This window comes from Stegostoma tigrinum, chromosome 10 (assembly GCF_030684315.1).
Source record: "Stegostoma tigrinum isolate sSteTig4 chromosome 10, sSteTig4.hap1, whole genome shotgun sequence".
In the NCBI taxonomy this organism is placed as follows: Eukaryota; Metazoa; Chordata; class Chondrichthyes; order Orectolobiformes; family Stegostomatidae; genus Stegostoma; species Stegostoma tigrinum.
In genome coordinates, this window is record NC_081363.1 from 7,955,064 (window position 1) to 7,967,682 (window position 12,619).

At 40.1% G+C, this 12,619-nt stretch overlaps 1 protein-coding gene across 2 annotated transcripts in view; it reads left to right on the top strand.

The window, feature by feature from the left end:
• The window catches only part of rps6ka5 (ribosomal protein S6 kinase, polypeptide 5), a 226,013-nt gene that overhangs the window by 126,840 nt on the left and 86,554 nt on the right, over positions 1–12,619 (top strand). For both annotated transcript variants that reach the window (XM_048537950.2, XM_048537951.2), the window contains exon 5: positions 10,027–10,134. In XM_048537950.2, the coding sequence (XP_048393907.1) occupies positions 10,027–10,134 (108 nt within the window). The remainder of the gene's footprint in view (positions 1–10,026; positions 10,135–12,619) is intronic.

Here is a 12,619-nt window from a genome sequence, read left to right on the forward strand (position 1 = left end):
AGAAGGCAGTGGAGGCCAACTCTCTGGATACTTTCAAGAAAGAGATAGATAGAGCTCTTAAAGATAGTGGAATCAAGGGTTATGGGGATAAGGCAGGAACAGGATACTGATTGTGGATGATCAGCCATGATCATAATGAATGGTGGTGCTGGCTCGAAGGGGCGAATGGCCTACTCCAGCACCTACTGTCTATAGTCTATTGTCTGTTGTCACTATGCCTGGAATCAGCCTGGTAAACCTTCACTGCACTCCCTTGAGAGCAAGAGCATCCTTCCTCGGAAAAGGAGACCAAAACTGCACACAATATTCTAGGTGTTGTCCCACCAAGGCCCTGTATAACTGCAACAACACATCCCTGCTCCTATACTCGAAACCTCTCGCAACGAAGGCAAAAATACCATTTTCTTTCTTTACTGCCTTCTGCACCTGCATGCTTACCTTCAGCAACTGGTGCACAAGGACATCCAGGTCCCACTGCACACTCCCCTTCTCCCAATTTACAGCCATTCAAGTAATAATCTACCTTCTTGTTTTTGCTTCCAACGTGAATAACCTCACATGTATCCAAATTATAATGCATCTGCCATTGATTTGCCCACCTACCCAATCTGTCCAAATCATGCTCAAAGATCTCTGCATCCTTGTCACAGTTTGCTCTCCCACCCAACTTGGTATCATCTGCAAGCTTAGAGATGTTACAATTTGTTCCCTTATCTAAATCATTAATATGTATTATGAATAGGTGGGGAACCAGCACTGATTCCTGTGGCACCCTGCCAGTTACTGCCTGCCAATTTGAGAAAAGGACCCATTAATTCCTATTTTTTGTTTCTTCTCTGCCAACGAACTTTCAAATCATCTCAATACACTTCCCTAATCCCATCACTTTAATCTTGCATAATAATCTCTTAAGCGGAACTTTGTTAAATGCTTTCTGAAAGTCAAAATATACCGTATCAACTGGCTCCCCCTTATCAACTCTATTAGTTACATCTTCATAGAATGTCAAGCATGATTTCAGCTTCATAAATCGACGCTGACTCTGTTTGATCCTGCCACTGCTTTCTAAATTCTTCACTATAAAGTCCTTGATAATGGATTTGAGGATTTTTTTTCCACTACCAGTGTTAGGCTTACTGGTCTGTAATTTCCTATTTTCTCTCTGCCTCCTTTTTTGAATATAGGAGTGACATTAGCCACCGTCCAATCATCAGGGAAAGTCCAGAGTCTATAGCAACCTGGGAGGTGACCATCAATGCATCCACTATTTCTAGAGCCATTTCCTTAAGTACTCTGGGATGTAGATTATCAGACCCTGGGGATTTATCTACCTTCAGTCTCAACAATTTTCCTAGCACCATTTCTCTACTAATATTGATCTCCCTCCATTCTTCCATCACACTGAATCTTGCATTTTGCAAACATTTCTGTTATCTTATTTGGAAGGATGTAAACTACTATCTGGGCCACTTTATATTCTTTCTTGGCTGTGGGTATTGCTGTGATGTCATTTTTAAAAAAATTGTATTCATGGGATGTGGGCATCACTGGATCAGCCAATATTTATTGTCCATGCCTAGCTGCTTTTGAGAAGCATAGAAACATGGAACCGGGGGCAGGCCAGTCAGACTTTTGAGCCTCCTGCACTTTTCAGTATGATCATGGCTGACTATTCAACTCACTACCCTGTTCCCACTTTCTGCCCCTACCTTTGAAGTGGATGGGAGTCGTGGTTGAGGTGATAGTGAGGTGTCTGCTTGAATCACTGATTTACAATTGCTGTCGGTAGACTTAGAATGCCACAAGGGAGAGTTCCAGGTTTTTGAAGCAGCAACAGTGAAAGAAGAACAATATATTTCAAAGTCAGGATGGTGAGTGGCTTGCAGACGAACTTACAGGTGGTGGCATTCTCAAGTATCTGCTGCCCTTGTCCTTATAGATGGAAGTGGTAGTATATTTGCGAAGTGCTGTCCAAGGGCCCTTGAGGAATTTCTGCAGAGCATCTCCCACTGAGTAGCATTTAAGAGGGGATTAATTTATTTTGGATTATGTAAAAGTGAAGAATGCAAAATAAACAGGGAAATATGGGTCTTTCAAGGACAGGAACTAACATTAGCAAAGCCATGATGCACTGAACTGCCTCCAATTCCAACAGCTTGTAATTAATATCGCTACAATTTCTGCCAATTTTAGGAGATTAAGAATTCTATTTTCCTCATAAATGTGGAAGCATAAATATTCAAAATTTGATGTGGCCCAGTTTTTACTCAGCCCCAAGTACATGTCTTTAGATTTATCAGCAATCAAGTTAGTCCTCCCTCCCATACAGTTCAAGTCACCCTGCAGCCTGGCATCATCATCTACCTTATTAATCTGTGGCATTTCGATGTTGAGTTTAAATTTTGAGATGATTTGTTATATGTATTCCCCACTTAGTTCTCCCTTCGGTTGTGGCTGTGCCTTCACCTGCCTCTGCCGTAAACTTTGGAAAACCTCTCCAAACTTTTTTGCTTTGTTTTGAACATGAGCTATCTTTTGAATAAGCCCTTTATAGCCTTCTGGACTCAAGACTGGGTTCAGCTCTGTCCTCCATTTTGTTTTCTGTATTTTTGTGTTTTGGCCTGTTTTCATTTGCTGCACTGGCTTCATGGGTTTTTCTTCTTTATCCCTTTTTACATTCAGTTGTTTTTCTGTAGCAGTTTATGCCTTGTTTGGACACAAGCTTTGCCTCTTCGCTCTAGGCCAAGTCCCACCTGTTTCAGAGACGTTATAACACATCTAAACAGGTTGTTTAAAATATCTGGAGATTACCATATTGCTATATTATCTGGCTGTTGCATTGTAAATTTTCTTCTGTTATTTAATCTCCTGTGGCATTTGCCTTGTCACAGCTCTTTTCCTGTGTTCTTCCTGGCCCCTCCTCCCAGTGAAAAACTCTTCCGTCCTTTTTCAGTTCTGATGACCTTGACCCGCAATGCAGAGAGGCTGCCTCACCTGTTAAGTTTATTCAGGTGTTATGTTCTTGCTTCAGATTTCAACGTCCACAGTATTTTGCTTTTGTTTCTCTTTTTTTTAAAAATCCTTTATGATCCATTTCAAAACTCTCTCTTTGACCAAATGTTTGGCCATCTGCCTAATATAACTATCTTGGCCAATTGTCAAATTTTGTTCCTTAACATTCAGTGCTAAAACCACTTATTTATGTATAGATACATTATTAAGATCAGGCATGAAAGCAAGGCTCCCCAATTACAATGTCCCAAATTGTTAAGGAACTGGCTGCCCTTAGTCCTTCATCCTCCTCTTGGATAGTCGCAACAAAGTTAATTTTTGAAAAAAGAACATTTCTGTTGTGAATATCTTTCACTCAAACCCAAATGAACTTTTAACTGAGCTATCTTGAATTGACAGAATGAGTAAATTTATTAATTACTGAACACAAGAAAAAATAGCAATGCAACACACGTGCACAAAGTAGAAAAACAAAGTGAAAAAGTTTAAAAAAAACAGGTCACAAATTGTTCATGAGGATAGTTAATACAGTGTTGTAGCAACGATTTTTAGATGGCACTGGTGGTGTCAATGTTAGTAGCTGAGTAGTCAGTTTTGAAGTTCTTGGTTTTGCAGGCTGGCAAAAAATAAGTTATTCTGATTACTTTTGACATTAGCTGAATTCCTGCATGCAGAATGAGGGAGCGTTTTCTCCTCTGTTATGCCTACAGGGGTGGTTTAAAATGTTTGTTCTCAAAACTGTGGTCCTCACAGCGCTCTAATCTTGTTATCCCTACTTAAGTCTTTTCCTGACTGATATCTCACTGAAACTTTATAGGGGTGATATTCCATGGACTTCACATAGGACTTCGTCAGACAGCCATTGTATTTACCTCTGCGCATTCTCTTTTTTTCAGTTGCCTCTTTTTAAAAATAAAACATTTTGGAAAGTTAAAGTAGTCTGCATGTACTTTGGTGTTTTGACCCATTGTCATAATAATACAAATGACTTGGATATTGGACTACAGTGTAAAAAGTTTCACACCTTGACACTGATAAACTTGGAGATGTAGCTGAGTTTGAGGAAGATGTCAGTCAACAGCAACAAGCCATATATTAGAATAGCAGAGTGAACAGACAAGTGGCAGGTGAATTTAGTACTGAGAAATGGGGATGCATTCTGGTAGAAGAGATTGGGACGGCAAAATATCAACTTATGCTGTTTAGAACTGTGGCATTAAGTTTTTGCAGGTGGCAGAATGTTAGCAAAGCATATGGCATCATGGACTTCACAGTAAGGGTTGTTAAATACAAAAGCAGAGAAATTATGCTGAACTTTTATAAAACTCTGTTTAGGCAACAAGGGGCATTGCACCACGCTTCAAACAGATATGAGGGGCATTGAGAGAGTGCGAAGGACAATAGTTCTAGGGATAAGGAATTTTAATTTGCATGTTTAGTTTAGAGAAACTGGAGTTGATCTCCAGTGGGGCAAAGGAGATTGAAGAGAGGTTCTAAGGAAGGGTCACCGGACCCGAAACATTAACTCTGATTCTTCTTCATAGATGCTGCTAGACCTGCTGAGCTTTTCCTGCAACTTCTGTTTTTGTTCAAGATTGAGAAGAGATTTGATAGAGATGTGTAATTTTTGTCCGTATCTAACCCTGGAACAAAAGAAAGCTTTTACTTTAACTAATGATGCAAGTGCTAAGGGACACACATTTAAATTTTGGGCAAGAAGTTGTTACAAATACGTAGTTCATGATCAATGTGCTTGGAGCATATCTCGGTATTTCAAAAAAAATCAAAATTTTAATTGTGCAAAAACCAGGTCGGGGGTTTGCAGATTAAAACCAGTAAACAGTGATGGATATGCTTTGTAAATAACCTGGGAAGTTGTTGCATTTGAAAGGTCAGAATAGAAGAGACAATGCTATAAAACCGCAGGTTGGTAAACTTAAACAATTCATGACTTAGCTTATAACAGAGAAACAGAAAATGGCAACAGAAAAGGAAAATATAGAAAGGAAACTGACCTGCCTAGTTTTGAAGGAAGCAAAGACTGAAGCTAAGACTTAGAAGTCAAAACTGTTTGGCAGATTCTAAGGGATTGAGGCTATGTCAAGAAATGAAGAGCCATCCGACTCTGATTGTTGTAGCTTGGAACATGTGTGTGGACTTTGCAGCTTATTGAGAGGAGATAGCCAGAGTAATTGACCATTAGGAAGACCTGCACAGTAAACAGCATTTAAAACAAACTTAATTCAATATATGGAATGCGTATTATTGCTTCATCTCATTTTGAATGTTGTGAGGGAACAGAAGCTGGAAGAGTGCCTTATATGGAGCTAGTGGAAAAACCTGCAGTAGACCTCAGAGTTTTGAGTCAAAGAAGGCACCCATCAAGTTAGGGATAGTAGGAACTGCCAATGCTGGAGTCTGAGATAACAAGGTGTAGAGCTGGAGGAACACCGCATGCCAGGAAGCCTGAAGAAGTGTCCAGACCCGAAAAGTCAGCTTTCCCGTTCCTCTGATGCTGCCTGGCCTGCTGTGTTCCTCCAGCTCCACACTTTATTAACCCATTAAGTTAGCTTGAAAGTACTGGAAAAGTAATAGGGACAAGCGATGGAATCATGCTGAACCAGGAAATAACAAATGAAAGTTTTATCTCTGAAAATTGCTGGAAACAGAGAAGAGTTTAAAGTTTTTAAAGGACTGCAGCGTACCTGTGGGTGGGTATAAGTGACTCTAAGATTGATGTATCTTACACAGGACAGTCTTGAGGGAAATGGGGAGTAAAACTGCATACTTTACATACATGCCATAGCCTATAATGTTTGGACTTTTTGGCTTGTTTAATGTAAACGACCTCCATCACTGGGGACTAAATAATAATGCTACAGTGAAATGCCCTGCAATGTTAAAGGCACTATAATCTACTGGCTTCGTCTTCCAGTAATCTAATACTGATTGGGAGAGACCTTGCCTATCATTCTTATGTCTCAGAGTGAATTCCTTTACACATTTTTGTCCTTTTAACACCTAGCTGAGATTCGATCCATTGAACCAACATTGTGCTTACTGATTTTATCAACGGGTTTTTTGTGTGTGAGATATCTCATAAATAGAAAGAAACTATCTTTGGCAATCTCACCCTTATCACTAATAACAATACTTTATATATGGGCATTTCACATCATAAATTATCCCAAAGGAATTCATTTAGTCACTTTGTCAAAATGTGTCTGTTAACTTGGCCACAAATGACCTTCTTTTCCACATCCATGCTCAGTCTTATCAAAAGCAAAAACAGAATTTTTGGTAAAACTCATCAGGTCTGGCAGCATTTGCGGAAAAAAAATTAGAGTTAACATTTTGGGTCCGGTTAACTCTGAATTCTTTCTTCGCAGGTACTGCCAGACCTGCTGAGCTTTTCCAGCAACTTCAGTTTTTGTTCCTGATTTTCAGTATCCACAGTTTTTTCGGTTTTTACTCAGTCTTGTCAAGTAGTTTTCATCTTCCTCGATGTTCTACCAATTTGTCTTTGGCAATTGTTTCTGAAAGATTTCTTGATGTGAATATAGAATTATGAGGTTCACAAGCTCCTTTTGTTTAAGTAAGGGCACCACGTTTTCCCTTTTTTCAATATAATGAATCCCTAATTTTTAGCCAGTAAGTCTTGTTGTGTATTTTCTTAGCTTGTTTGGCCTGTTTTTCAAAGCTGTGGACTTCGCCCTGTTTGTCAATTTCCCATTTTATTTTCAAATGTCTTTAAGTACATATAAGACACTGTATAAATATAGGGTTCTTGCATGAGCTTTCAATGCCTGTGCCCTCCTTTATTGTCTCTTACTGCCTTAGTAGTTGGTGCATACTGTTGTTTCTGTTGAATCATTATAGCACTAAAGGAAGCCTCTAGTGCCATTAATTTCTTTTAATACTTCTTTCCATTGTTGTTATACAGATTACCTCAGTCTGTTTTCTTTTGTCTCTTCAAAGTAGGCTACAGACAATTCCACCAGTACTTTCTTTCCTGCTTTGTCATTCCCATATGCTTTGTCCCGATTGTCTTAAAATTCATGTTCATTTTAAAATTGTAATGAGTATTTACAGTCTGCAATGTTAAGACAATTATTTCCTGTACAAATTCTGACTCTGCTTTGTGCTTCCAGCATTTTTGGTATTTTTGCATTTGATTTAGATCCTAGGTGACTCCTGTGCAATCCAGCTGACTTACTTCCTCAGATCTTATTCAAATATCCACCCCAAACAATTTCATTGTATTACATGCCCAATTTTGACTGGCATTTGCTCTACCAGCCTGCTCATCATGGGTGGAAGGAGACATATTTGAACTTGCAACAAGTTAATTGTGGAAATAATGAGCTGAGTAGTTCTAATTACAACTTTATTTTTAAACCTGGTCTTCGAATTTAAGCTAATGGTAACAATTCAGGCTGCTTTGACTCCATTTTGAGTTTCATTTTACGAAGTCTGTGCTTTGTCCTGACAAAAGGTGGTTGTCGCTGAAGGAGTAAAAAGGTAGCTACAAAGACCTGAGGGATGAGCTGGTCAGAGTTGATTGGAAAGGGAGTCCCGCAGGGAGGAGCATGGAGGAGCAATAGCAGGAGTTTCTGAGGGGTAATTTGGGGTGCACAGCAGAAATTCACACCACAGACGTAGAAATTAATTAAGTGGAGTCAAGACAACCATGACTGACAAGGGGAATAGCACAAAAGCATAAAGAGAGAGCATAAAAGCAAAAGGAAAAGTGTACAATGTGGTGAAGATTACCAGAAAGCCAGAGGATTGAGAAGTCTTTAAAGACTAGCAGAGGATAGTTAAAAAATCAATAAGTGCATACAAGATGAAATATAAGGTTAAGCTAGCTAGTAAAATTTTAAAAAATCATTAAGAATATTTTTAGACATATAGGAGATAAGAAAGTTGTAAGAGTACACATTTGACATCTGGAAAATGGTGCTAGTTAAGCAGTAATGGGGGACAAAGAAATGGCAGAGGAACTGAATAGGCACTTTGCCTCAGTCTTCACAGTGAAAGATACCAGTAACGTATCAGAACTTTGGGAGAGTCAGGGGACTGAAGTGATTAGTGGCTGTCACTAAGGGGAAGGTGCTGGGCAAGCTGAAAAGTTCAGAGGTGGGTAAATCATGCAGACCAGAGGGACTATGTCCCAGGGTTCTGAAGGAGAGAGCTGAGGAGATTTTGGGGACAGTGGTGGTGATCTTTGAAGAATCACTGAAGTCAGAGAGGGTCCTAGAGGACTAGAAAGTGGCTAATGTAACACCCCTGTTTAATAAGGGAGGGAAGCAGAGGCAGGAACTTAGACGCTAGTTGGCCTGACCTCCGTTGTTGGTAAGATTTTAAGAGTCCATTATTAAGGATGAGGTTACGGTGAACTTGGAATTGCATAGCAAAATAGGCCTGACTCAGTATGGCTTCATCGAGGGGAGGTCATGCCTGAGAAATTTGCTAGAATCCTGTGAGGAGGTAATGAGCAAGTTAGAGAAAGGAGAACCAGTTGACGTGATGTATTTGGATTTCCAGAAGGCTTTTAACAAGGTGCCGCACAGGAGGCTGTGAAATAAAATAAGAGTTCACGGTGTTAGGGGCAACATACTGGCAAGGATAGATGATTGGGTGACTGGCAGAAAGCAGAGAGTAGGAATAACGACAGCTGGAGACCAATAGAGGTGTGCAAGATTCAGTGTTGGGGCCACTTGATTATTATATAATGCATTGTTGCTAAATTTTCAGATGACACAAAGATAGATGGAAGGACAAGTAGTGTCAAGGAAGCACGGATGCTGCAGGATTTGGACAGGCTAGGAGAGTGGCAAAGAAGTTATAGATGAAATACAGTGTGGGAAAATATGAAGTTATGCACCTTGGTAAGGAGAATAGGGGCAAAGACAGTTTTCTAAAAGGTTTCGGAAATCTAAAGCACAAAGAATTCTCTTAAGGTTAACTTGAAGGCTCATTTGGCAGTTCAGAAGGCAAATGCAATGTTAGCATTCATGTCGACGCCTAGAATACAAGAGTAGGGATGTACTGCTGTGGTTGTATAAGGCTGTGGTCAATCTGCATTTGGAATATTGAGAGAGTTTTGGGCTCCCTATCTAAGGAAGAGTGTGCTGACTTTGGGGGTGTGGAGGGCTCACAGGAGGTTTGCAAGAATGATCCTTGGAATGAACGGCTTGCCATATGAGTAGCAGTTGAGGTATCTGAGTCTGTACTTGGAGCTTAGAACATTGAACACTACAGCGCAGTACAGGCCCTTCGGCCCTTGATGTTGCGCTGACCTGTGAAACCAATCTGAAGCCCATCTAACCTACATTATTCCATTATCATCTATATGTTTATCCAATAACCATTTAAATGCCATTAAAGTCAATGAGTTTACTACTGTTGCAGGCAGGGCATTCCATGCCCTTACTACTCTCTGAGTAAAGATAATGTGCAGTAGACAGTGGGCCTTTTGAGAGAAAAGGAAGCTATATGAAGGCACGGATGAGGTGAATAGTCAAAGTCTTTTGCCCAGAGTAGGGGGAGTCCAAAACTAAAGGGCATAGGGTTAAGGGGTAAGATTTAAAAGGGACCTAAGAGGCAACTTTTTCATGCAGAGCGTGGTGCATGTACGGAGGGTACTGCCAGCGGAAGTGGTGGAGGCTGGTACAATTACAACATTTAAAAGGCATCTGGATGGATGTGTGAGTAGGAAGGGTTTAAAGGGATATAGACCAAATTCTGGCAAATGGGACTTGATTAATTTAGAATATCTGATCGGCATGGACAAGTTGGACCGAAGGGTCTGTTTCTGTGCTCTATATCTCCACAACTGTATGGTACAGAAATACTGTCTGTAGCTTATAGCTGATAACAATTTTGAATATTTTTAAAAATGTTTAAGTCTCTCTGAAAAAGTAGATGCATTGGATTTGATGTTCTATAAACGCTACGGAGGAGAAAGATATTCAAAATCTGTAACTTCTGCTTACTATGTGTTTTCCACAGCTTGGAATTATATATCGAGATATTAAACTGGAGAATATACTTTTGGACAGTAATGGTCATGTGGTTCTAACAGATTTTGGACTCAGTAAAGAATTTCTGATAGATGAAGTAAGTATTTTACCTTTCTTTACAACAACACCCATGCTTCATTGATTAATGTGTGTAATCAAAAATTAATTTCAAATAATAGATTGGGGAGGCAGTGTTTAATACTGATGTGACTGATGCATTTTGCTACGGTAATATTTTTTGTGAAACCTTATTCAGAAACAGACAAATCTTGAATCTGATGTGGCTCAATGGGATTGAGATTACTGTTTTCCTTCAGTTGTATATTGTCTCTCCAAGTAACAGATCATGTACATATTTCCCTGTTTTGCGGAACATAAGTATTGCTGAGAAAGAGACATGCTGATGAAGCTTTTCAAATGCACTCATCAGGACAGATGAAAGAATTCCAAATTTCTAAGAGAACAACAATTCCTGCTACCTGTGAAAGGCTGCTGGTTGGAAAGCGCGTGGTCTCTGGTTGTTCAAGGCATTGCCATGGAATTGTTACCCCTACCTTTTTGTTTAATTCACAAAAAAATTGCACTATTCTTTCTGCTTCAGAGGACAGACCCTGTGTCTAAATTAAGCAAAGACATTAGGGGACAATATTTCCCTGGTGCATGCTCCATGGTATCTCCTTCATGAATCGGCCACCTTGTCAACTATCAGCACCATTTTCTCATCCAGTGAAGACTGTTGCATTCCTAGAAATGTGGCATTCTTGTCTTTTTCCTGATAAGTACTAGACAAAAAGCTTCAGCAGTATATCTAACTTTTTTTAAGCCACATACATAATCATGTATACCTTGTCTGCCTCACTGATCTCAGATTCCAGTAGTCGTTGGTTTGCTGACACTTTTTACGCTGTTAGGAAGATTCCACTGCTTATGTCATTGAACAGTGATGGTTTGTATCTGTGAACTACCGCCTCTGCTGTTATATTTTACTGTTAAATTCTTGGATTATTTTCGAGATAGAGAGAGAGAAAGAAACATTACTTAGGTTTGTAAATCCTGGCAACTGGCTAGAAACAAACATGCCTGGAAGCCTTGCTCCTTCCAGCTGCCTTAGCTGGGTTTTTTTTCCAAAAATAAAATTCGCGATATGTGAAAATTATTGATAACACAAAACTATATTGCCCATCCCCAATCAGGTCGGTGGAGCTGCTAACCTCTACGCCACTAAATAGGTCAGTGGAATTGTTTCTTTTTTATTTCAAAAATATGCTTTATTCATAAAAATGTTTTATATATTCACTAGAACGGTTCAATTCTGTACGGTCTTTACATATGGAGAACAAATGGTCCCAAGGCATTTCTTTCTTATAGAAAACTATATTTACATACATTTGAGGTATCAGGACGGTCAGTAACTGAATGTGGCATGATTGTAACAAGGTCAGTCAGGTGGACCTCCTAGAACATGAGTTCCCTGATTGAGGCTGTTAATCTGGTCCAATCAGGCTGACAGATAAGAACAGGACTGTCAGACATCCCTCAAAGCCAGCTGTCAACGTGAATAGGATCGGTGTCAAGGACTCTCCAAATATAAATAAAGTGTGAATTTGTGATGGAATACTGGCCTTTGTGGAGTTATTTCAAATGGAATATCATTTAACTTTAATAGAAAGACCTTAGACAGTGGTCTTGCCACAAAGAACCTTGGTGGCAGCTATTCATCTTTACAACGCCCCTCAGCACATAGTCCTGAACCTTAGAATGTGCCAGTCTGCAAGACTTGATCAAGATCACTCCTTTTGCTGGAAGACCAAAAGGTTTCGGGTAGACCAAAGAGTGTCTTTCACTAAGTTGGTGGTCTACCAGACGCAGTTGATGTTTGAGCGCATCGTGTGGAATAGATTGTAGAGCACAGAGTCCTGTGTCACAGGGATGATCAGGATGAACCTTGACAAAAAACACTGTACCTCCCTCAGACTTCCTTTGCAAAGGCTCATTCCAGCTGGAGATGTATGATAGTCTCTACCCCCCACAGCCACTTCAAGGGTAGCATGCAGTGGCGCAGAGAGTCTGGGCATGTCTGAAGGCTCTCGCAGGCACTGCCCTTCTGACCACCAGCCAAGCAATGTTTTGGTGCTTGTTGGAAAGTTCTGGTGATGAGGCATTCTGCTAAATGACTGACAGTCTGCTCAGGGAACAACCTGACAGGATCTACTCTCTCCTTTTTCCTGTAGGATCTCAAGGATGCTGCATGCTGACCACTTCCTGATGGACTGGTGGTCAAAGGTGTTTTGTTTTTTGAAAATTTCTCCATGAAGGACAGGTGATATGGAATGGTCCAACTACTTGGAGTGTTCAATGGTGCAATACAAGCTCCATTCTTTACAACACTGGGAACAGGTAGAAGCTCAGTATGTAGTGACACTTGGTGTTTATTTACTGAGGATCTATGCACAGGATGGTTATCAAGATGAGAGTGGCACTGGTTATGTTGTTAACCATTTATCCAGAACTCTGTCCCTGCAGACACAGTCCATCTGAAAACCTCCAGATGAATGGAATGTGGCTCAAGTGACTGCAATGGC